This window comes from Temnothorax longispinosus, chromosome 2 (genome assembly GCF_030848805.1).
Source record: "Temnothorax longispinosus isolate EJ_2023e chromosome 2, Tlon_JGU_v1, whole genome shotgun sequence".
NCBI lineage: Eukaryota > Metazoa > Arthropoda > Insecta > Hymenoptera > Formicidae > Temnothorax > Temnothorax longispinosus.
This window is the reverse complement of record NC_092359.1, coordinates 22600451-22626797: the sequence shown is the minus strand read 5'-3', so window position 1 is coordinate 22626797 and position 26347 is coordinate 22600451. Positions and strand designations below refer to the sequence as shown.

The following is a 26347-nucleotide window of genomic DNA, read 5'->3' as shown; positions in this document are numbered from 1 at the left end:
TTTAACGATAAAAAGATATATATATGTGTATATATATGCGACAACTTTTACGTTTCATGTAACTTAAAATTTTTCATGTAATTTCGGTAACGATTGCGTCAGTGTTTTGATTTGAGAAATGAGTTATTTCCTCGTTTTGAATGTCTCTTTGCAACGTCCCGATCGAAGCCTTTGATGAAGCGAAACTTCGAGGAACGAACGTGTACAATTGCATTGATTGTACGTGCAATTTTTACGCAATTTCGTGGTTTGCATAACAGCCCTGAATCGCTGGAGTTCACGACGAGAAGCGATAAAATGTAAATATTGTGAAATACAGTGTCCCAGGGAATTCGTCGAGTTGACGGCGCACCACCGCCGTGCTTGGCCGGTTAAATGTCGGTGTACGACCGACGGTAATGGTATCAGACACACTTGGGTCGCCGGCGTGTAGGTGCGACTTCCAGAATGGCGTCAAATATTTATGCGGACGAAATAACCGAATTGCAACGTAAACGAACCGCCCGCGCCGTGGCTGTATATATACATCGCAGTAGGTAAATCAGAGAGGGATCCGGAGCGTCGAAACGGAGATGTCAGGATGGAAAATAGGGAGGCAAGAATAAACATGGCGGAAAGGGGAAGATACTCGGGGTATCGCGGATGATGGCAGGGGAAAAGTACATGTTCTTGGGTAAGAGCAAAGGAAGGAGTCATAGAACGTTACGTGCCGTTCAGCTATTACGAGTCTTAATAGTAAGGAGACATGCAAACTTATTTATACTCGGAATAATTAACATAAGTATGTACTTTGTACATTGTATTAACTTCTGTCGCGAGATAAGGATAGCGCTTACTTACACCTAGCCAATTAAGTTTTGTGCGAACTATCGCTTGTTGAATCAAGATTTTCCATTATAGTTGACAGAACAACGGAAAGCGCGATATACATAATTGTTGTAAAGATTCTTTACTGACATTATATCTACATTTTTATTATGTGAGAGCAAAATATTTTCTTTTACCTATGTATAAATGTAATTTGTCTGTATTAAAACACATAAAATATAAAAAGATGCAAGAAATTCTATTGCTCTATCAGCCATTTGAATTTGATAAATAATTATGCAAAAAAATAAGCTATAACTCTTCTCTGACGCGAATAAATCGGGGAATATATAAATTCTTATCAATATTTCGTCGTTTGTTTATGTAATATGTAAATATGTAAATGTTAAATAAAATGATTTTTCCAAGCTACGTTGAATTTGATCAGTTGCAAATTCTTTCATCTTTTAGCATCTTACGAAAATTGTATACATAGAGAATTACTTTGATCATTTTTTTCAAATTATTACATTAACACAAATGTGAGAGAGACTTTAATAATCCCTTTGTTGCTTTGAAAATAGTTAAAATTAGTCTTTACGTCGAAACATCAAGATTTCTGACGAAATCTAAGCAATCGCCGAATGCAATTATCTTTAGTGTTACGCACATATATAATAATTGGCGGTTAAACACAACGATGGTCAGGTAGGTCGCGTAGAGCGTACGACGCCGCGACGTAGCATGCAATATTATTTGCTCAACGATTATTACGTGGGCTAGTGCTTCCGCGTTTTGTTTATTCTGCGATACGTACGGACAATTTGTAAGCAATTACTTTCATCACATGGTGCTATCTCGAAAAATGATCCGTTTATTTTCGTCATTATCGAGAATACTATCCTCTGGCGGTGTATTCAACAAACATTTGACTGAATAATTGAGAGAAATTATGTGTTAATATTATGATTGATGTAGAACGATTCAATTAATATATAAAGTTCAAAATGGACAATTTTCATTGTAGCAACAGTGTCTTAAAGGTCTGAGTCATCACAATATCATAAGTTTAAATTCACATTGCTACATGCGCTGATCCCAGAAGAGGCTCCACTGTCTTTCTTCCGCTCGTCGGTTCATTGGATATGGCGGTGTTATGTCGTATAGAATGTCTCAAGGGTGAATGGCTGAAGTAGGCGAAGGGTGGTCGGAGGCAACGACATCAAACAGAGGGTCCTGGGGGTGCGACCAGTCAGTATGATCCCCTCGGGGGCCTTTCTTCCGTTGCCTCCTGGTCCCACCAGGAAAATGCTTGGGCCCCCGCCGCAGCTTAATTCCCACGGGAATTACTTACCAAGGACTTATAGCGAAAAGTCCTTCGGAATCTCCGATCATAATCAATTCATACAGCACTATGTCGTAAAGTTCAGCATTAAAATAAAATTTTTCAAAGTTGAAATTATATATACCGCAAGAAGGCAATTTCTTTATATTGCTATCAGAAGTATAATAACTATGGAAGATTAATTATAGATATTAATCTTTCATGATATCTGTAAAGATATCTGCATTTTTGGAAATGATATAACTGTGTGATTTTTATCAGTTTCGATAAAATCACATAGTTATATCACCATGTGACTTTTATCAGTCTCACTAATCTAACAATCAGGCAATAATCAAGGCCAGCGAAAATGATATCATTATCGATATATGTATATCTTATGTTTGCCATAGGATATTATATCGTTTGACATCAACGGACAACAGACTGATATCGCTCAGAGGAGAAAGAACCGGCGTGTACGATAATAAAACCGTAACGTCGTTCTTTCGGTGCCCTCGAAGATGGTAGCGGTACGAGGAGAAAAGCAAGTACTGAAGGGAGCAGATAAATTCGAAGATAGTCATTCAAATCTGCCGTAATGATTTCCATCCTAAATCGATTCCAAAAGTCCCCTGGGAATATCCCCATCTATATCGGCCGGGCAGCCCCCGCAGCCTCCCCGTACATACGCTGAACAACATACATACAACGTTACCCTCGCCCCTAGAAGAATGTCCACCGCCCGAGGGGGACGCCGACCTCTCTTTCTCTCCTTATCTATCTGGGATTAACTTTATCTCGAACTTATTATTTCCTTAATCTATGGTTAAATACTCATATTTCAGTATTAGCTACAGGCATTTTATATTCTAGATCTAGACTGACGTCGGCTCGATTCGATAATTTAAATTGTAGAATCATGCATGAACGCTACATAAAAAAAAAAACGCAAAAAATCTTAGATGAAAAGATAAAGATAAATGGTTATTGCATAATTCGATCAAACACGCCGCTTTTTGGCTTTCCTCGCGAATACCGACCAGTCGACATTACGGTGAGAAAAACAGCCTGACGGCTGACTATCTCCAACGTCGGATAGAGTTTAAAAAGGTTAGATACAATTTCCTGTTGTTCATTCATTTAGAATAATGGCGCCGCGCGGTTCTCTGCTTGCTCCATACACACGTCCTGTAAATGCTTTTTTTATCCCCGGAACTAATTACCATTTAGCATTTTTAATCCCGCGAAAAAACGCATTCTGGGCTCTCGTTCGTCCCCCTCTCGCCGAGCGGAAGTTCGTTCCCGAGCGCTTAAAAGCGTACGTTGTTAGCGCCATTCAGCCACGCTGCACGAAACTCGTTTCTTTCTCGGGAAGCAGCTCGTATTTTTCTGGAAATTTCACCGAGAAACGGACGGTTCTCAACATCCTGCGCCTTTTTTTCTTCATTTTTCCATTCCTCCCCTCTCCTTCCTTCCTCCTCCCCTCTCTCCCTTCGTCTCTCTTTCTCTTGCTCTCTCTCTCTTGCTCTCTCTCTCTCTCTCTCCCCCCTCTCTTTCTCTCTTACTCTCTCTCTCTTTCTCATTCGCATCTCGTTGCACAGATACTTTGCTCGCTGGAATTCCAGGAAGCGAACGTTGATATAGATACCTACCTTGGCGAAGGAGCGAAGAAATTGAAGAAAAGCTTAAGGGTCGGGGGTTTCACCACGAGCTCAGCAGCCGACTCGGTGTAGCCAATTATTGCGGATTTATAACCGAGCACCTGATTCGGTCTCGAGAAAAGTTGGCGCGTTTCCGAATCGTAATTTGCAAGCCATAACTCGGCTTGGGAGAACTCACTGGGAAAGTGGAACGCATACGAATAGCGCTCTCTCAAGCTTTCCGATGTAAAAATAATGATGATAATTCTACTAGCTACTACTAACAAATACGTGCTACACGCAGCCATTTTTCCAAAAATCAAATTACAAGTGTTTTTAAATTACAAATATCAAGTTGAAAAATTTCATGAATACCATTATAAAATTAGTCCACGATCTTTTATGATATACAAAAAATGTATCAGATAGTTATTTTGAAGAGATAAGCCTAACTATATTTTAAAGCTATCATCGGAACTGTCGTACAGTATATCGAAAGATGAATTCATGTAGTTCTTAAATTGACGAATCATTTTTTGATTCAACGAGTTTGTAATCGGGCTGCGATGCAGGCTGTAAACAGTTCTTTTATCTTCCACATTTTAATCACGGATAAGCTTATCCGGATTTGTCAATTTTCTAAAGTACAATGGACAGGGGGGATACGTCGACCTGGATTTCCTAAACACTTCGCGCAAGTTGTCGCACGTAGCGGCCGCGCACATCGACACGGTGAATATACATCGATTCCTCCTGCCTGTATCTCTTCCTCTCGCTTTGGCAGGACGGCGGAGACGCGTTCAATCGAAGCTTTGATGTATAAATTGCAGCTTTCTCGTTTTCGATCCTTTCCCCGTCCAACTTTCTACTCCCTTTACCAGCATGATTCTGAGGAGGGTGTCTCGGCATCTATCTATCACTTCCGCTTTTCTTTTCCTCGCAGACAATCGTTCTCGAACACTCTCGACCCTTTTTTTTTCTTTTTCGCATTCTCAATCTACTCTTCTTTTCTCTAGCATAGTTTCTACGAGTTAAAATTGTTACAGACGCGATTGTATATTTTAAACATTTGCGCGCACTTTCGCGATATCGCGTATATACAACTGAAAAATTATGAGACAAACGTGGCATTTCACGAGTCAGCTAAACAGTTTACTCTAGCTGCCAGTCTGCCTCGTCGATGTGATCTTTTTAATTCACTTGTTCTTATTTCACCAATTGCTTCGAAAGATAATACACATATCGATCTCCCTCTATTCTAACCATTCAACCCTATGACATCCCGGATCCGATTAATAAAAGGAATGGATCGCGAATTGAGGACCGGTCTCTGCCGGTGCAAGGCCACTACGGCTTAGTAATTTAATCAGCTAAAACTAACATCAGCTCTGTTTCCCCAACCCTCCTCGCGTTCCTTCCTCTCCGCTTCCTTCTTCACCCCTACCACCACCCTCTTCTTACCTCCGCAACCGACCAGCCCCAAGATGATTTAATTTGCTAAAATGGTGCGCATATCTCTAGGAACTTGTTGGAAGCTCGGGTCACGACACGAAACAAAATAATTCCAAACGGTATATGTTTGTTTTATATGGCATGATGGAATTGATAATTTTTGCGTTTCATTTACAAATTAATAACGTTTTTGTTTAAAAAATACAACATTTTAACATTCTTTAAACTATTGCTTTTCTTCAGAAATTAATAGAGTTGCGGTGTATGCAAGAAGTAAAACCATTTTATTTCGTTTCTCTCAATTTATGATTCATACTATATGATTATGCCTAAGGCTTAATTTAACTGTTGAAAATTGCTTACATCCGTCCACTTATTTTGTCCACATACTCTCCCTAACTTTTACGGCACGGTCATTTCTCTACATGTCGTGACATTTCCGTAGGTGTGAAACATACCTTTCATGAAGGTGTCGCAGCCTAAAAGTTACCCTCGAACGAACATAAAAGGACTTATCGCGCTCGTGATCGCACACGGTGTATTTGCGTTTGCACGAAGGTTGTGATCCTTCTTTGCGCCTTATCGGCGAGTCGGGATCTACGGTCCTGGGTGCAGGATCACAACACGTGGTTCGCGGGTCGCGCGCAGAGTTCGCCACGTGGCGCAGATAACAGGATGGGACAGCCGCGCGGCGGCGGTGTGTCTGCTTTCCCGGAGGGGTAAGAATCAACCCCCCGGAAAATTAAGTGCTTGTAGCCGAGATGATAACACCCCCCGTCCACGTGCGCGCGTCGCTACGACGATTTCGCACGAGTCCCAACACGTAAAAACGGCGAAAGGAGGCTGACACGCAAGAGTTGCTCGGCAATGAGACAATTGGCATGCTTTTCTAAATTACTATCTGATTTTTTACACGAGAGATATATTATGCGTTTATATTTTAACTAATTTGATTTGGATATTTGACATCTAGATCGAAAAGAAGAAAAAAATTCTTTGTCCTTTTCAATATTATAATAATTATTTTAAGAAGTTATATGGAAAGATATTTAATAATAATATTGCGTGTTAAAAGAAATCTGAAAAACCCCCAATTATAATTAAAACGATATATCAATTCTTACTGATATATGTATACTTATATACAAAAAATTATTTGAGACGCTTTATATTGGATTAATTAGAAACAAAGATTGTACTCACTTGTTTTGTCGCGGAGTCTATAAGCCTAACGTAGATATCCTGCACTTGTCTGACACCTGAAATAAATAAAATATCAAATTATCAGACATTATTAAACCACCTTTTCTTTGTAAATACATCTTAAAAAATATATTAGTTATTTCGAATAAATTGATAACAAGTCAAATTAATACTATCGTTATGCAGTTTGCTTCGTTCGCGTATCTCGATAAAAAGCCTCATTAAGCAAAGAAGCGTTCCGCGCAGGAATTTGCAACGCTCACGAGAGAAATACGACGAATACGGAAACGTGTCCAAATTCTGCCAAGCATACCGCTACCGAAAGGATATATTTAAGAAAAAGTTGCATATTAAGGAGTATTTAAAGTCGATGGCGATACAAAGCGGCTCGTTCTTGTGCCTCGAGATGCGTATGCACAATCATCCTTCTTCTTTATCCCGTCGTTCTTGATCTCGCTTTGGAACACCGAATACCGGCTCTCCACTGCGCGTATCGTAATGCAACGATCCACGATAGGAAACGAAACGCACGTACGTGTAAATACGTTAATTATGCCCCTGTTCCTTCGAAATACAAATTCGAACCTGAAGAAATCGTCGCGTTCATGCACGATACGCTTTAAGGTAAACGCGATTTCCAATTTGAGAAGACCAAAGACGTTTTCGTCTTAATTGCCGTATACATATGGTAAAAATTAAAAGAATATATTCAAGTCCGCAATTTTTTGTTTCTTCCGTTTCATATAGCTGTCAGAAAACGCGTCTGCCTCGCGGAAAAGATGTATTACGGAAATTACATATCGGCATGCATTATTATCGCGCGCCCTATCAGAATCGTAAGCACTGTTCGCTGCGCGCGTTCTCGGCGTTGCAAGTTTTCGAAACTGTTCCTTCCTTCCTGGGGGAGCAGCGGGTAATCCTGGGGTGTATTTCGGACAGACACCCCCGTGGCTTCCGGCTTCGCGTGCCCGGTAAGCCAAGTAATCCCGACATAAGACTCCCAGACCCGGCGGGCGCCCAGGCCCGGGCTCACGCCGCATAACGTTATTGCGGATTACGATACTCTGCTCGAAACTAGCTCACAAATTACCTCGAGAAACCGTCGCGGCTTTACCGGAAGTTACGTACGCAGTCGACCGGTTTACCGTATCCGTGGCCATGTCAGGATTTGCAAATACGGGTCGACGCTAAACTGACCGAATAACTGCTATGAGCTTCCGCCGGAATATCTGGTGTTCTCCGTTACAGAAGTTCTAATCGATAACGATCCAATACGAAAATAGATAATGATTATACTTCATTTTTTTACGTACTGTAGATTATAATAAGAAAATTTCATTGTCAGATAAATTACGGCTCATGTGATATTTCTTAAGAATCTATAAAACGTTTATGCTCTCTTTGGTTACAAAAAATTATACATGACGCAAATTCAAATCTATAAGTACTTCGAATTAAATTGTAATAAGATATCATCCGGCTTTCTATTCACAAAATAATGTTACTTACACTTGAAAAAATTTTAAAAGATTAACATTTCTTTTTTATAATTAATTACATGCCTTGCAGCGTTTACCGCGTTAATTTTTAGAAACCTATAATGAAGTTAATCGAAGTTAGAAGTGAAAAAGAGAAACGATCTTTTCTTTGTAAATCGATTCATTTTGTATCGGTTAAGGGAACATGAAATGTAATTATGAACGCGCGGAATGCCGCGCGTCAACCTTATCGCCGGCGGCGCGGCACTTCGCAATTCGAAGCAACGACGATAAAAGGAAGAGATGAAAAACATAGTGCATAAGAAAGAAGACTCGCGTGCCATGTCCCGCTGAGCGAAGGCAAATAAGTCTAGATCAGTCGGCATTAGCATAACTAGGCGACCAGGTTCGAAGAGGGAGGGGGGGGGGGCAAAAACGATCTCTCGAAAAAGCCGACACCGCCCATTCTATCGTTCTGATCGGCGATCCTTGATCAGCGGCGCTTTTATTATGCACCGCGATATTCCGTCGGCTCTGCACAGCCTCTCACATGTATTTCGTCTCCGTCTCTATTCTACCGAGTATACGTGTTGTATATGTACCTATTGCGTACTTTCCTTATCGCGCATGTGTGCGACGAATGGCTCGAGAAACGTGTGCAAGAAAAGGGTCGACGCTGGCGGAGGAAGGTGGAGAAGTGGAAAGAGGATAAAGAGGAAACGGAGCACGCGAAGATGCAGGAGGAATGAGCGATGACAAAAAGGAGTACGACCCGATATGGGCGAGAGCCCGTCGTCACTCAGACGGCAGGGAGAGAACGCTCCTTATTTATTATTTAATTACAGATTTATTGCCTGGTCGAGCGATCGGTGACGCCACGACGTGTACAGGAACACCTGATGTGGATCTGCCAGTAGTATAACGGCGGGCTCGGAGAGAGGAGAGAGAAAGAGAGAGACGGGGCAACGTGCACCAATTTGTCTCCAGGGCATAACAGTCGCGCACGCGTGAGCGCGCGGCAAAGTATTTCGTGCATGAAACTTTTATAAACGGCGATACGACACGACAGTTCGATCTACGGCGCATAAATCAAAGTCGAGTTAATGTACCGATCGGCTGTAAAGGGTATAACTAGCGATGTAACACTCGCGTACGACAATGTGTAAACTCCGTTACATCGTCGTATTTATTAACTAATACTTTTTTTTCTTTAAGAATAATTTGTTTCAAAATTTCTTTTACAATGTCAGCAATGCGTTTATATCTTAACGTTCGATAAAATGTTGACTGTTTCTTTTTCTATTTAGATATATGGTCCTTATTTGATATAAGAGAAGAGAACTTTAATTTCTTAAGTAAAAATTTAAACAAAAATTTAATTTGCGAATGTATAAAAATGTAAATTAAATCTTTTAATTTTGTTAAGAGAAAGCAACGCGTGATTAAAATCGCACAACTTAGATTTAGAAGCAGAATGCATAGTTTACGATTTATCAAATTCAAATGTTCCTTCGATGGCTTCTGTTTTTCCAGATAAGCCTGTTTCATGTGATCGTGCGATCAGAATTCTGATACGCAAAGCCACCAGCTGCAGGCGACAAGACGCAGACATCGGATGGCATCGCGTTCAAGAGAAAGTATGGATAAAATTACATGACGATTAGGACAGGCAAGGACACAAGTATTCTCTCGTAGAGCGGACGAAGGCGTTGAGGCAGAAAACCAGAATATGGCAAAAGAAGGCGCGAGAGAGACAAAGAACACGGTTGACGGTGCCGAGAGGTGCGCGTTGGTATTCTTTAGTTTGCAACAGTTAGTTGCTTCTTGTTCGCGATGTTGGCGACACGTTTTAGTGCCCATAGATGGGAGCGCGGTCCCTCAGTCAAGCCGGTCAACGTAAAAATCTTGCATTGATTGATCGAGCCCCGGCAATGGAGACGGAGGGAAGCACCGTAATACGAGCCCCGGAAAAAAAAGAAGGATAGAAAAGGGCAAAGGAGAAGGAAAGGGTTGGTTTCGTAGCAGAGACGGAAGGGAGCTGATGGTTAAGACGAGGGATAAAGAGACGACCGCGGTTTGTTGACGTTACTCGTGACATACATGGAACGAAAAACTATCGGGCCGAGAGCCTGCGTACAGCGCCTTGCGGTTTTTTTTAATGTGTTCATAATGCGAGCGCGTTTTTGGGAGGTCTGCTGGTCGGGACCACCTTCAAAACGTTTGCTTCTTCTGCTCTCTTTCCCCGTCGTTCCTCATCCCTCTTTGCGCCCCGTCTCCGTGCGCGCACATTCGTGCGGTTCTTAAAGACGGAAGATGGACCCTTTTTGCCACGCCTGGGCCAGCGACGTAAAATATGTCTCTGTTGCGCCCGGGCCTCGAAAGTCCCTGGGCTTTTTAGCGGCCTTAAGAGACCGGGTGTCCGTGTGGAATGTCGATGGCCCGTCATCATCGCTACGGATGGGGCTATTACGTGCCCCACTGCCTGGGCACACGAATACAGATCGATTCGAGACTCTATCCGATCGTCTTATGAATGTAATTGGGAATACTCATTTCACGCACACACACATACACGTAATTTCATTGAAATAGATACTGAATACTCGAAAAAACAAATTATTAAATCAACTAGAATTTGCTGATAATTAAAATTAATGTACGCGCGACATTTAAGTAATCGATAATTGCTTTAATTATTTAATTAAAGAAAAGGATTGAATTATTCAAGTAAGGGAAGGAATTAAATTTTTGTTACTTACCATTAGAGTAAAGCAGATGTAGACTGTACTGAATACCATTGTTCGTCTTTTGACCTTCAGACTCCTGCAACAAAAGACAAGATATCTATATACCTCTGATCACAATGAGTAAGTTACACATCGTTTAAAATCGATTATACTATTAAGTTACCTACAACTTCTATCTATTTGACACGAAGAGTCTACGGTAGCTATTGTTCGAACGCGCTGTCTCTCGCGCGTTCTTCGCACTCTATTCTATTTTAATTAAGTGCACCGTGACGCAACGCCTGTGTGTTGCCCCGGCCTGTTCCACCTCACGCTAATTATTAATTTCTTGATGCGCCGGTAAGAGCCATGCCATTACGTATGGCGTGCGATGCATAATTATCATCCTGCCCCGTTGACGAGTCATGCGTGCACTGTGCCATATGCCGCGACCACGGTAATGCATTTTCAACTACCTACCCCCGGAACATCATGGTCGGTGGTACACCCACGACCGCCCCCTCCGCCCCACGACCACGACTTTTAGTTGTGTAACATGACCTTTCGACTCGAGGATAAACGTTGGCAGCCCGATCGATTCTACGTCAAATTAACGTAATTACGCGCATAAATGTGTGGCGAAACTTCGTTGGCTCATTTTGTTGTTCTATCATATGTGCAAATGATATTTTACACGATTATTTGCAATTTCCCTGCAATGGTAGGTTAAATTAATTTTTTGTATATTTCATATGGTTTTCACGACTAATTAATTAACATAATTTGATCACCGCTATTTTACGGCCGGGTGCATTCGACAGATGTTATAACAGAACAGAGATTCTTAATGTAAGATTATATTCGACCGAATCAATTATCGTGAAGAAAACAAAGTCCAATTAGCTAATTATAAATAATAAAAGCTATAAAAGTAATAATTTTTAAGTATGTATAAAATCTGTGTGTAAGAATATGTTATATTGTATAATAAAATATATGTATCTAATAATTTTTTAAATACTAAATAATATGATTTATAAAATATATGAAATGAAAAAGATTTATATCATACACGTTTAATTTTCTATTTACGCTTGTCGTAAAATGGACAATCTCATACTCTTGAAGGGTCTTATTTCTCAAGCCTTGACTGTCTCGCTCCATTTCGATGAGTACGAGTTCCACAGAAGATATCAAGATTATGGCTTATCAGCTTAAGCACGAGAATAGTCGACGCGGATAAGAAAACCGCATAAATCCATCGCAAGATTTCTCCGCGAATGAACGGGAAGTGATCATTTTTCTAACGGAATAACCTCCCTCCATCCACATCCCGCGCTCGCTTCATCGGATAATCGGCCCTGCTTCGCCGATCGGCGTCTGACCGGCGACGTCTTTCTTCCCTTTTTTCCGTCGCGCGTGCGCGCGCGCGCGCGCGCGCGGTCCGAGCGTACGCATTAAGCTCTCTCTCCTGTCGTCGACGTTCGTCGCGACCATTAATCTCTAAATTCGTCCGACGCACGATGGACGTTAATCAGATATATACGCGGATAGGTCGAGCTATTCGCTCTCTCTCTCTCTCTCCCTTTCTTTCTATTTCTTCGTCTGCTCTGACTACTTTTTAATTAAACACGAGCAAAAAGCGGATGGAACCGGGAGACGCTATGTATTTACCTATAGCGTCCATTTCCCCAGAATGGTGCGTGGCATCAAGCGTGGCGTCGTATCGAGCTTAGTGAGACTCAACTCGCATGCTTCTGTGTTGCTATTATTGCGATAAGCGTTTTAACACCACTTGTGCGCAAACTTTATATACCGATTTTTATATATATTTTTATTCTAGATGAATAAAGATGAAATTATTGACTTAACTCTTATGAATTAATTTTAGAACGTTATTAATTATTGAACGCTGAATAATGACCGATATCTTTAAAAAAATTTTAAATATAGGTCATATTTTTATTCTCGTTGCTTTGATATAATTTGTAACTATTGAAATTTTTCATAATTAGAACAGAATCATTAAGATGCAGCAACACGTGCAAATATTTCTACGTTATATTTATATAACAGAATACGATAATTTCGATTAAGACCAGCAATGGGCCAGAAGAGGAGATGCGTGGATCGAGGTACAAACTCGACACGGGGTTGATGCATATCCGCGGTGCATGACCCTAATTAATAGGGAGGCCACGCAATGCAACTGTTCCGACAACGTGAATTATGCATGTATTATAAGGTCGGGATAGGAGGATGAGAGAGGAATGAACGAAACCAAGCGGAACGTTATAGATTCACGAAAAGATGGAGGAACAGACATTGAAAAGACGCCAAGTGAGATGCTAATATTCATCACGATGTGAATAATTAAACGGACGCGTTTGCGCATTATGTATAAAACTTGATATAGCTGAATTATCGCGCGCAATCTAATTCAATTAAGTTAAATTCGACATTACGTTAAAGATAAGAGTTAAATATGCATTGGGTCAAATTATAGATCAGATGTCCATTGGAAATCGCTAAGAAGTAAATATAAAATTTTGAGTTCAATATTTATTACATAAATATTGAAAGTATTAGTCAGATTAATATAGATTACGATTATTTCATCGTATTATATATAATATTGAAGAGTCATTAATCATTTTCTCTTATTACACACGCTACAGATTGATGAAGCGATCGATTTGCCAAACTTCGCAACTTTCCGAGTCGCAGATCGCGAGTCACTCCGCACCTTACGTTCTTAAATCTACGACGTTACATCCTACACCGCGATCTAACTGTATGTCTTCCTGTGTCGAATTAGCCGACGATTTATGGCGGATAGATTTATTAGGGGGTGTACCTCGTTACCCCGGGGCGTAGAAGTAGAGAAAGGGGAGGACAGAGGATGGAGAGAAGGCGACGGGAGAGGGAGAGGGAGGAGGGGAAAGAGAGACAGAGAGAGAGACGTCCGACAGAACATCGTCGTTGCACGAAGCGAGGCTCGCTAGAATTCCAGAGGTTACGGACGGGATTACGTTTCGATAATTTATACGCCCGTGGACCTTGGTCCTCGTCCTCGTGCCGTGCATCTAGATTTCCGCCGTTTGTTTGGCGTGTATCGTGTGTGCCTTGCGCCACACGTATGTACACAGCACATCGTGTATTTACGTAGATCCGATCAATCGATCCGCGATCGTAAAGCGCCATAAAGCGCACCGGTGTGGTACACCGGTTCTTATGCGCGTATACATACCGAAGATGTGTTATACCTGTGCAAATCCGCATTCATTTTATCCGGCGCGGTCTCCCAACGTAACCGATTTCTCTTGCGCAAGAATGGACGCTGCGTCGCGCACGGCGCGGCGGTAGTTAACTTTTCCTTAAACAGCTATACTAATTGACCAATAGAAAGTGGAGCTCTAACGATGACCGAGCGCTGACAATCGCGTACCGTTTGAGAGCACTCTTTCGGGGTCGCGATCGTTCCTCGCGATAATTCTATCAGCGCAACTTAGATTCACAGCTGTCGACGGTTTCTATCGGTGATGAGATATCGCGTTATTCGACGCCGATTCGGGAAGTATAATAGAATTATTCAGCAGCTGTCAGTTAATTTCTGTATAGAATCACCACAATTTATGCGATTTAATTGCCGTGTACTTACATTTTATTTATATTCCTTGGTGCAATTATAATTATATTAATTTATAAAATAGTTCTATTGATGACCAAACAATTGTTCAAACGCGATCTTTATAATAATACTGCTCCCTCCGTGAGCTGCCGTTATGAGTGACAGCCAGTGATATCCAGAACAATGAAATTGAACGTAAAAGAAATAACTCCGTCACGTTTTCATAACCGTGAAGTGATAGGTCTTAAAGGCGTACGAGCATATAGTGGCCTTTTGTATTGTATATTTTGTACGTTAACGCGTCGCGCGATAAAGTGTATAATCATGATAGAATTCATTCTACTGCCGTATAATTAGTTGCAGACTGTATCATCGGCAATTACGGTAATTTCTCGTGGAAGCCTCGATATTTCGCGCACGAGTGCCCGGTTAACAAACGCCCGGCAGAATGTAATCTCCAATCGAAGGTACGGCGAACGCGTGGGTGGAAGGCGGCTCGAAGGGCGCTCTTTTATTATTCGTAGGTCATTCGCTTCGCGTGACCATTCCCGTGATCCTGGATCGCGCCCGTCCATTTCTCACGCGGGGCCGATGGATTTTCGCCTGTCCAGCTAATTGCCGGAAAAGAGGCGCCGCGCTATGGATTCTACGGATCATCGATACGCGTATACGCGCGTACACGCGTAGGCGTTGCTGTTTAATATTTGACGCCGGCCCCGATGGAAACGGCAATTATCGAGATAAGCGCGCGCTCGCACGATATTCCCCCGGCGTCATAAAGGGCCTCCTCTCCTCCTTTTTTTTCTATCCGGTCTCCCCGGAGAGTGGCGGTTAGCGCGAAGCATTGAAATTCCGAACTTAATCATCCGCTATCGTCGCTCATTTTCACCAGCAAACTCGGCCGCGTTCATTCGCCCACCATTCTTTAACTTCGCGCGCCGTTTTCGAAAGAGAAATGTCTCGACGCGATCGGGTTTTCCGGGTTTGCGGTCGTTTCTTGCGACGTTATGTTTTAGGACGGTAACTTGCATCGTGATCATAGCGTTGGTGGATCAATCGGCTCGGATTGGTTCGAAAATTCTAAGAACGGTTGCGAGGAATGTAATAGTCATAGGAAATCATTACCTGATCCTTCTCGACGAAGCCCATGAACGACGTCCTCTCAATCTCGATCGGTTGGCCGTGTCGATCGTAAAGGGCGATCACGAAATGGAAAAAATTGCTCTTCCTCAGATTACTCGGCGGTTGTTTCTCGAAATGTGCTCGGCCCACGCCAACCCTATAATCAATTAGATATCGCATTTTAGAGAATCGTCCATTGACTGTATTACTTACATTACGATGTAAATGTAGCCGTATCTTTCATTGCCATATTATTGTACTAATTAATGTAATAATATACTTCCAAAATTGAAATACTTAGAAATGAAATTAATATCGAATAATTTACAACACTGATTTTATTTTTTATCATTGCACATGTAAATATGACTGTTTACGACTTACACACTGAGAAAAAAAATTTGTCAATCCCAAGAAATATTTAGTCCGATACGTTCAACTAAACATTTTAGTTAATTAAACATTAGTTGAATTAATTAATTCTTGATTAAAGAAACGAAATAAATTGTTGAAACAACTAATATTTAGTTAACTAACTAAAATGTTTAGTTGAACGTATTGAACTAAATATTTCTTGGGATTAACAATTTTTTTTCTCAGTGCAATTAGTAAATCTCTTACACCTATCAATTTATACGTATAGTATAAAGACAACAGTTATTTTTATTTTAACAAGTGCGAATAATCTTTGAATTTCGGCGAAATGTTAAACGACATTCTCTCTGTCGCCGGAATCAGAGAAGTGTATCAGTCCATGGTATGCACTCCTTGGATGTAATAAGAATGCCCGAACCGGCGGAGAGGTAAAGACAAACGAGGTCGACCGTGGGGAAGCGCGCAGGTGGTCTCAACGCCTTAAAATCCTATTAAGGTCTCATGTGCCGAGATTAGGCCGCTGGACTCCAATGCCATCTTTGAGTAATGGCACGGAAAGTCCCCTTTTCGAGCTTCGCATAACCCGCGCGTTGATCTCAGATTCGAATTGATCTTGTAAAACTCTTTTTCATCATTACTGTTATTTCTTCATGTCACATCATGTTAATAGTTAGAGAATACATTAGAATAATTATTCTATATATTATCTGATTATCTCAGAATTTTATAAATCTCTAAATATAGATATAACTATTCACGTTATTACTAGTATAATATGTTTTTCTTCTCAATGATATAGAAAAATATGGATTTTGTCAAATTTCTTACAAATTCCAGCGGCAAATCTCTATCAAATATAATTAACATAATTGTAATGTATATAATAAACGACTTTTAAATTTACCGTATAACGTATATTGCACTCGGCTGTTAAAAATCACCGCCGAGAAATCGCATTATCGGCGCTGGTCTGTGCGATCGTGCCGTCGCGAAACGATAAAACCATCGCACGACTGCACAGAGCCGCGTGCACGGCCATCAGGGCGGACCCTCGGAGCGGAAAACTGAATCGACTGGACCGAAAATGAATAGCGGCAGTTTTGCAGCACATTTGCGAAATAAATGATGGTATCGGCGGTGCGTTTGTCACGCCAGGTGGTGGGATGCCGAGCCGCCGGCAGGTAGGGGGGGAGGGGGCAAGGGAGGGGAGTGGAAGCACAGGGTCGGCAAGGGGTCGGTTGCAAGGGGTTGCAACGCGGGCGGCTTTCGGGAACGAACGAGGGACGGCGGATCGCGCGGCGGAGGACCGAGGGAGGACGCGCTGGAAGAGGAAGGGTAGTGATGTACTGCCCGTGTCGATAATTATCGGTGGCTGATTAACCGGTCGCCGGTTCGCGCCCCATAACTCTCGACGTCCGATTATTTTGCCCCGTTTGCCATGCACCAATTCCTATATAACGCGTAGGCACGTTCTGCCGCACCGTTATATTATCACCCAAAATTCACTGCTGCACACCACCACCACGCCTTTCCGAGGATTGCGGAAAACCGCGCATATACGCACGCAGTATTACGTATTGCGCTAATATGACAATAATGCGTATGTGGTTATCAGTGTCTACAACCTCACATCCAAATTACTTTAGAAGGCAAACAGTTTTATTAGGTTTAAATAACACTTGATTATTATTAATTGGATTTCCACGCCTTTCTAGTCTATTTTAAAATTCAAATTAAAAATTTTGAATTTCAGAGCAGATTCATGACTAGAAAAGCGTGAAATCCAATCAGTATAATATATTATAATGTAATATACAATATTATATAATATTATGTTATATAATATATTAAAATATATATTATATATCTACATATACATAACATGTTATAATATAAAATGGCATAGAATGGCACAAATTGTAAAAAAAATTAATAATTTTCTATACTTTAATCCTTAATATTGAAAATAACTAAATAAAAATGACACATCCGAGAAAAGCGACATATAAAGGTTGCGTGAGCAAAAAATTTGCAATTAGTCAATTTTATCACAATCTTAGTATGTTGCAGAGTGAAAATAATCCATATATATATTTTTATTAATATTCCTCTTTTAAACGACTACTTTTCATATAGTTCTTCATTTCCTGAATTGCACGATCCTCAGCGTTCATGAGTTATGTTTCACAGATACATGCGGATAACGCGGTGCGCTTTATGCGCTTATGTTGACGACCGTGTCGCTCATCCTACCGACCGATGCCGAGGTGATAATTACGGGCTCCATTCGCGTTTACTGTATTCGTGCGTGCAATTTGCCACGTGCGCGCTTTCGGTCTCGCAGATAACGCAGCTCGTTCCGGCACCTGGCGAATCATTCGACCCTCCGCCACCGCTAATCCACCGCGCGATCATTCTTTCACATTCGGTTAAAGTGCCCGTGCAGTTTTGATTTGATTCCGATTGGATTCCGATCGATCCCGATAATGGTATCGGGCTAAAACGCGACGTGCATTCAAATGCGCGAATAAAGATATGAAATGTAGGAATTCCACGATTCTCCTAATGGCGCGTTCTCGGTCACGGGAATAATTGTCACAGTATTGCGGGACCGTCGCGCATATCGCGCAATTATACGGCGAATAAAAAGCGACGCATATATATGCACGTGGTTTACGAACCGTGCGGGTAGGATGAAGTTGCGAAGGGAATCGCGCTTTATATCGCGTTAGACAATTGCGACGGAACTTTTTCATTTCTGCGTGAAATCTGTGCCATCACTTTCTCGTATCCCGCGTAACGACGTATTCGACATTTATAAACGATGACGAGGCTGCACGATCTCCGACGCGTTTAGAGAAGCAACGGATTGCCGGACAAGCCGATCGATACTGATGCTTATACTTTATACACAAGAGATGCGACCTATGCCATTTGTGCGCCATGCATTACGGACGAAATATATGCGGATAATACGAATCCACCGATATGGTTACGAATTCACGGATAAAGCAATCGTAGAGAATTACAATAAATCCGCGGGTAATACGCACCGTCGGGCGTTAGTTATTGCGAGTTACCCGAAGCGCGCTCTGTTTACGCTCGCGCCCAACGCGCGATTCATAATGCGCGCGGAGATAATGAGCAATTTGTAATATATCCGAATGTAATTTGCTACCAGAGCGCGTTACTGCGAACGTTGTTCAATTTAGCGCCGTGTTTCACCGTACCTTTTGCTGCATAAAAATCTATTAGTCATTAACACGCTGGTAATATGCATACACTTCGCAAATAATTCGCAAGAGAATTCGCAAGAGAATGATAATAAATAATTTTCAGATATTTTAATCAAGAATTGAATATAATATAATTTATGTTATATTAAAACATGTTAACTCTTACGTGGTACATTAAACGTTAAATTAGCTTTACAGTCGTCTTTAAATTATGACAGACGTGATATTTAAATTGATTATTTTAGGGACCATGCAGGATTAATATTTTTATAGAACGCAAACAATGTGTATGTCTAATAATAAAGTTCACGTACTACAGTGAGTCGTCGCCGAGATTTTGTTGAAGCGACTACAGTTTCAAAGATCGATAGCAATTTTTCTCTCTCTCTTTCACGCTCTTTTTCCTTTGTCTGTTATTCATACGAAAGGTCATCGTTTTTCGCTGCGCGACAGCCCCTTCCCTCGAGTGCGGTGGTTTACTGCTTCATTAGGTGGATAACTTTTTTAGGGGTTTTTAAAAAGCGCGAGAGTTTATGCCTGCGTGCTTCGCGAGAGTTTTAAAACAGTTTCGCACACCCTCCTTCCTAGTTGATCTCGGTGTAACGCAGTTGTGTGGTACAACTGTTCTTAGTAGCGGAAAACGAAACTTTCCAGCTCAAGTTTCCATGAAGGCGAAAGTTGACGTTTAACATTTTGCGACTCTTAAACTCCTGTAAAACAATTATCCAGACTGCCGCAACATTGATTCAATTAAATTTGACAAACGTTTATATTCCGTAATTTTGCATTCGATAGCAATCATCAATCGCGTAATAACTCGAGTCGCGACGGGTTCTTCCATCAATAGTCACATCATGGTTACATGATAATGTTTAATGATTCTCAATTTGTAGAAATATATACAATTTTCTAAAGCTTTTAATTCGTAAGTCTTCTAAAACATTATTATCATAATTTGCGTTTGGTGATATCTTTCAGTAAGCAGCGTTTTTTTTTATTTTTCTTTAGCTTTAATAAAATTCTTCAAGTTTTGATTTTTCAAATGTCGGGCAAAAATATTTATCTATTTTGCAGAGAGATCAGTTTCGATAGTCTGAAGGAGAAACGATTGGATAAACGAGAAAGAAAGTACGGGGAAAGCAGGGAAAGTCCGGGACAAAGCGATGAGCAAAAGGCGCTAAAATTCTCAATTACATTAACTCGATTCCAGTCGGTCCCCGTGTCACGGTGCTTGGAAGAAGGGATTAGTTAGAGAGCCGCTATTGGATTAGTAAATCCGTCGGCTCATCCGATTTACGTTCTCAATTCTTCTAGACAAGTATCTTTATTATTGTCGCATCATTAAAATTCTGACGTTGCAATAAAGCACGGTTCATTGTTTATTATTGTTCGAACATAGCTACACACGATGATTTGAAACGGTAAAAATATAAAGCAAAAATTTGTTTTTGTGAGATAAAAGTCACAATTGTAGTCGCGCCGACAAAGAACACCATCAGTCTTTATTATAGTAGCTGTCTCTTGTGTGTGATGGTATTAATGTAAGATGATTTAGACAATTTATTTGGCATGTCCTGTGGCGAGAAAAAATAATATGTTAAAAAAGAAAAAAAAATCCGCTTTGGAATAGCTTACACACACAAGCTGCTTATCCCTTCTTTTAGTAAAGACACGATTACCTGTTTCTTTGACAAATTTATAATTTGCAATATTTATGCACAGTCAATTTTTCTTGCGTATATACAATACTAAAAATTATTACAATTTTAATGGATATCGTATGATTAACGTTGTTACGCAGGGATATAGCTCGGCGTGCGATCCGACGGCAAATACTATAACAGCAGCACGAACATATTTCTACAGTTCGTATTAACCCTTTGAGTGTCAAGCTAATTTCGGTAGTGAACTTAATAAATCTCATATATTATTTTAATATTTTATTACTTTTTTAATATCTTAACAATATTTATATTATTTCTTTAATATCTTAAGTATTTAATAAAATCGAGTAAATAAGACCATCACTCACAAATGGATGACGGGGTCTTTGCGGAAACGCATCACCCGGATATGGATGACAGGATGACATTCAAAGTGTTAAGATCCTTTTTTAACATATCATTTTTCTCGCCACAGGACATGTCAGTAATGTCTAAATTATCTTAAATTAATTTATCATTAATACAATTAATCGACTGTGATTGATTTATTTTCTTACGGCCTTACAATTATGACTAAAACATTTTTACGGCCTTGCAACGGCCTTTACGTTTTACAAAAAACTGTTGCTAATAAAAACTGTCATTCTTTGTCGGCGCGATTACAATTGTAACTTTCATCTCACATAAACATTCCGTTTCAAATCATCGTGTACCTGTCTTTGAACAATAAATATATTTTTGCATTTTAATGTTATCACGTTTCTTGTATTTAATTAATTGTTTGAATGGATTAAAAACTAAAACTCAGCGCGATAATTTTCATTCTATACAATTTTCATTCTATACATTCTGTAAATGTTTTGTTTTGGTCAAGCAAATGAGATAAAATCATGTATAAAATGTGATTTTAAATATGTTTATATATTTTAAAATATAAATATCATTAAAATATAGACGCGACGTTATAGTACGAAAATTTTTTCACTCAATTATAAATATATTCTTCGTCGATTAGCAGAAATAATATCGCATAAAATGTTTTCTCTTTTATTGTTCTTTTTAAATTATTCTTCGTTGCAAATTATAGAAATAGATAAATTATGAGATGTCATATTATATGTTGTATAGTTTCAAGAAATAATCCAATTTACATTCAGACGTATTATACTATTATACGTAAAACTTTCTTGCAATGACACGACTACAAATATATCTTCAATAAAATGAAATTGATTGTTACGCTAATGATAAAATTGAATAAAGTGATTATTAAAACAAGATATTCCTCTGACAACATACATAAATTTTATCTACTGCATTTCCGTCGGCAGATACAATCTCATATCTCGATCACTCTTCATTTCTTGTCAAATGTGAAGATTACAGCATTTTTATGTACTCACGTTCCGTTGTCGGCGAGCGCGGGCTGCGGCCAAGCACGTGGCACAGGTTCCTCCTTCAGTATCTGCCTCATATCTTGAGGCGCGAAAACCAACGGCGCCCGCGGATGATGATGGGGCGGCGGGGGCGGCGGTGCCACACTCGCGCTGTACAGCTTACGTCCCCAGTGGCCCTCGAGCTCGACGGGACTTCCGCCTCCTGTGGTGGCCCCGGTACCACCCCCTCCGAGTCCGAGCCATGGTGACCCCCCAGCACCCACGATTGTGGAGCTGGGCAGGAGACTGCTCCACTCGTCGGACCGCGTGGTGAGGCCGTACGGACTCTCTTGGGGCAACAGGCTTCCTCCTTCGCGTTGCCAATCTTTGCAGAAACCTTCGTCGCCCCCTCGTTCGCCCCTTCGCGTCTCCGCGGGAGACTCCACCGGTTGTCTCTCCGTCAGAGCGGGTACGCCCGGTGTCACGTTTCTTTAGGAATGCGCATGAATCATTATCAATGGAACGTTAGCGGCCGGCGGCCCGTGGCGGTGCATGAAAACGTCCGCTCACCACTGACGGTGTCGCGTCTTTCCGGACTGCACCGTCAAGCCGGGCGCACCGACCGCGTGCCGGTGCACATGCGTCCGAACGTGCGTGCCACGAGTTCGCGATACGAGTTCGCGCACTAAGGGCCACGTTGGTTAGATGTCTCACAATGCACTGTTCTCACTCGCTCGCGCAGAATTTCGTGTCCCTTGTCCTTCGTCGATCCGCGTTCGCGGCTCTTTATCACTGACGTATCACTCTCTGTACGACGCGACGGATGTTCGTAGACCTCGTGAGGGATGTCATCGGCTGTCCCTTGAACGCTTTGCCAAAGATGCTCGTCTTCGAAATCGTTCTACGATCCCCGTACCAGATGATGATGCCTGAGACACGAAAGTGTGTAGCGAAAGTGGTAATCTGAGCACTTGCCGGTAGCACCCTGGTGCGTATTATCGTCGCCGCCAAAATGTTGCAAACGTGTCTCGTGACCAGCGGAGAGGTCCTTCGAGGTCCCTAGTCGCACGTTGCTTCCCGTTACGGTGCCGCTTGTCGAATGTGTCAGGGCCGGCACAAGCGGCGTGCCAGCAGGTCCCAGTGGGGTCGGGTCTGGAGAATCGTGGTGGGCGCGGCCACGAGTGATATCGCGCATCGACCAGCCCGTCTGGTAGGTCTTGCCCATTTTCCACCGTGCGCCAATCCACTGCGAGTCGTGCGACCAATGGATGAAGCTGCCCATACCCATATCGACGCCCATCTGGGACACCAAGGACTGTGGCGCCCTGGCGGCAACATCAAGAGACTATCATTCCGGCGCGAGCCGCTCACGAATAAGGTCCATGCTGTGATGCTCCTTTCCTTTGGCTAAAAGTTAAAGAGATAAATATTTCAAAACTGTTGCAAAAGTTGAATTTCTGTTTTTTAGATAAGTACCTTTCACGATGTATATCATAGTTATCATAATTATTGCAGATTATCATAATTCTGTCTTTAATGCATTATTTGTTTTTGTTAAATCTTTGTAAAATGAGTAAAAAATATGTATTTATTATCAGTCTGTTGGAATTTATTTCAATAGGTTGAGATTAGTATTTTTTGTATCTACCTGTTCAATTTTTGCTGCTGCTTTATTTTAAAACGCGACTATCTATTGATGAATCATGCATGCTGGTTAAAATACATTTTATTCTACTCTAGATTTAATCTGTTACAGATTTTATTAAAACTTATCTCAGGATAAATCTGTGATTTTTTTTTTTTAATCTACTGAGTCGATAGTGGCCCCCGTTATTAATTGGACATACTATATTTCTTCATCACTTTTTCAATCTGCTGTTAAATTGATTTGAATACAAACTAGTCAATTAAATCGTATCTCATATGTTATTTTCACACTTTTATTCTTTATGGTAAAGATTTCTTCATTTTTTAGTTTAATCAAATGCTGATTGATATCTTTCGTAAGAAAATCTACATATACTTATCATTACTTGTTTTCATATTTAAAAAACTTCTTAATATACAATACAAATATATTCTAAATAACAAATGTTGAATTATCGACACAAAACGCTTTATGTTTCCAGAAATATTTTTAGTTTTATTACAATTTATATTTTAACTTAGTTTCATTTTAGAAAAATTGAGCTTTACGTAAAACTATAAGATTCATTTTATATAAATTACAAAAACATTGAGCGTTACCAGGTAATCGAGTATATAAATCTTAGCTCGAGTGGCAGTTGGGTCGAAAAAGTAATTATAGAATTTGTTTGAATAAATTTATGTGATGGAGAGAATAAAGGCAATCGCGAAGTTAGAAGGGAAAGAAGAAAGAAGAGACTTGCAGTGTTTCGCAATCTTCTTACTAGTACAAGATTGCGAAGAAAATCTAATTCTTCTCGTGATTTCATTCAAACGATGTACGTTGGAGAGCCACTGCTTCAAGGGTATGGGGCCTATCAAGTGGAGATAATGTGTTCTGTGCCGGGTAATTTGGCTCTCCTCCCTTCTTTCCACTTCAACCGTCTTGAATCTACTTCTTTGACTGTTTTGCATTTGCAAGCGTTTCTGAATATATTGTTGCTAAATGTCGTGCTATCAACTAAACACGATCGTAGGCAATCCAATATCAATATTAATATTTTACGTGGTATGTCAGGTATGTTATAAAATATATTTATATGTATTTGCGTTTGAAGAAATATGTTAGAACATTCAAACTAAATTGAAATGTTCATCTATATGTTAGTAATGTACTAATTGTGAAATCAAATTTAGCAGTGAGTAATCGTTGAAACTGCTTAACCTACACCCATCGCGTACGAAAAGTGTCAAGGGTCGCCGATTAATGTTTATCACATGGCAAGATAATGAAGCTTAATGAGGGTCTGCAAGGCATCATTACGAAACACTCGACATGCGCGCGTGCCAAACCGGTTTCAATCTCCTTTTTTCTGAGGCTCGTCTTCTCTTTCAGTGTCGTGATTCATGAGATCCCTCTCGGCTGCCCAACGGCCTGTAACATTGCCACCTTATGGCAATGACGCGGCTCCGGGAGTATGAGAAGCTATTTAGAAATGGAGGTGCTACTTTTTGCTACGTTATGCTTCGGTCCTTAAGAAGAAAGATTTCAGTTCGCAATGATAAATTATTTCGAAAGAGCGAACTGTTGAAATTAAATCTACGAAATTTTATGCGTGTTTCTCTGAATAGAAGCGTTCTTTATGCTTTATAAGTTTCCATTATTTTGCATTATTTGAAATTCATTTATCATTTAGTAGAAACGTGATAAAGTAAAACCGGAAAAAACGCACATTGAGATAGATTTTATGTAGACACTCCTTAAATATTCCAGTAATCCAATAGCAAGCGGTGTCGACGTACCTAAATGTCCCAATGATGTCAAATGAACATCACCGCACCGACCAAATCCAATTACCAATTGGGAGGGTTGTACGACTCAGTATTGCTACGGTTTGCGTAGGTATACCCTGCACTAGCTAGCTTACCTTTTAAGCCTATTATTATTCGGCTATGATAATATTTCGATTCTGGTTTTCTTGTTTGTTCCGCAGAACTCGTCCCTACATACGTCAGCTTAAGGGGTCGCGCCTACGAATAAAACTGTCAAACGGATTTTCGATTTAGTTACCTAGCTCGATAGTCTGTGTATATTAGATAGTTAAGAAACCTTCATTGCTGTGCATTGAAATATATACATCGATGGAAAAAAAGTTCCCCTATGGATAAAAAAAAATCGATATAAAAAATTAAAAACAGATAATAATAATATATATGTGTGAAATAATAAACATATAATAAATTATTTTTATATACTGAAGAAACTGTGTATTATCTAATAATCGTTTCTTCATCATCTATCTCACAGACATAGTACGTAATTTTCATTATTAAAGCAAATAACAAAATATTGCTTTCGTAAAGTTAAGATAATAATAAATGCATCATTTATTTTCGGGAAAGTTTTAAGAACGCTTGCTGTTCTACCTGTGAACGTGCATTGTGCAGGTGCTGTCAGCAAAAATGTGAATTTTGCGCGTTCAGGTCAAATATGAGTCTGCAAAATCTAAAATAGGCGGGCGTGTTGAATAGAGAACCGCACTTGCCCTACGGTAATAGTATCCGTGCACCCTACGGCTGGTGAAGTATCAAGGTACTGCTAGTATGCAATGGTACATCATGGGATGGTAAAAAGGGTCGGAGAGACCTCGACATATGTGACGCTCATATGGGGTGGCATCCCT

At 40.5% G+C, this 26347-nt stretch overlaps 1 protein-coding gene across 2 annotated transcripts in view; it reads right to left on the bottom strand.

Moving 5' to 3' along the window:
- Kn (EBF transcription factor knot) overlaps window positions 1–26347 on the bottom strand; it is a 130775-nt gene that overhangs the window by 53656 nt on the left and 50772 nt on the right. For both annotated transcript variants that reach the window (XR_011730830.1, XM_071770165.1), the window contains 4 exons: window positions 22065–23444; window positions 15390–15543; window positions 10667–10730; window positions 6430–6485 (listed from right to left, as the gene is read on the bottom strand). Coding sequence is in view for 1 of the 2 variants with exons in the window: in XM_071770165.1 (XP_071626266.1) it covers window positions 6430–6485; window positions 10667–10730; window positions 15390–15543; window positions 22065–22135 (345 nt within the window). In the remaining variant the exon portion in view is untranslated. The remainder of the gene's footprint in view (window positions 1–6429; window positions 6486–10666; window positions 10731–15389; window positions 15544–22064; window positions 23445–26347) is intronic.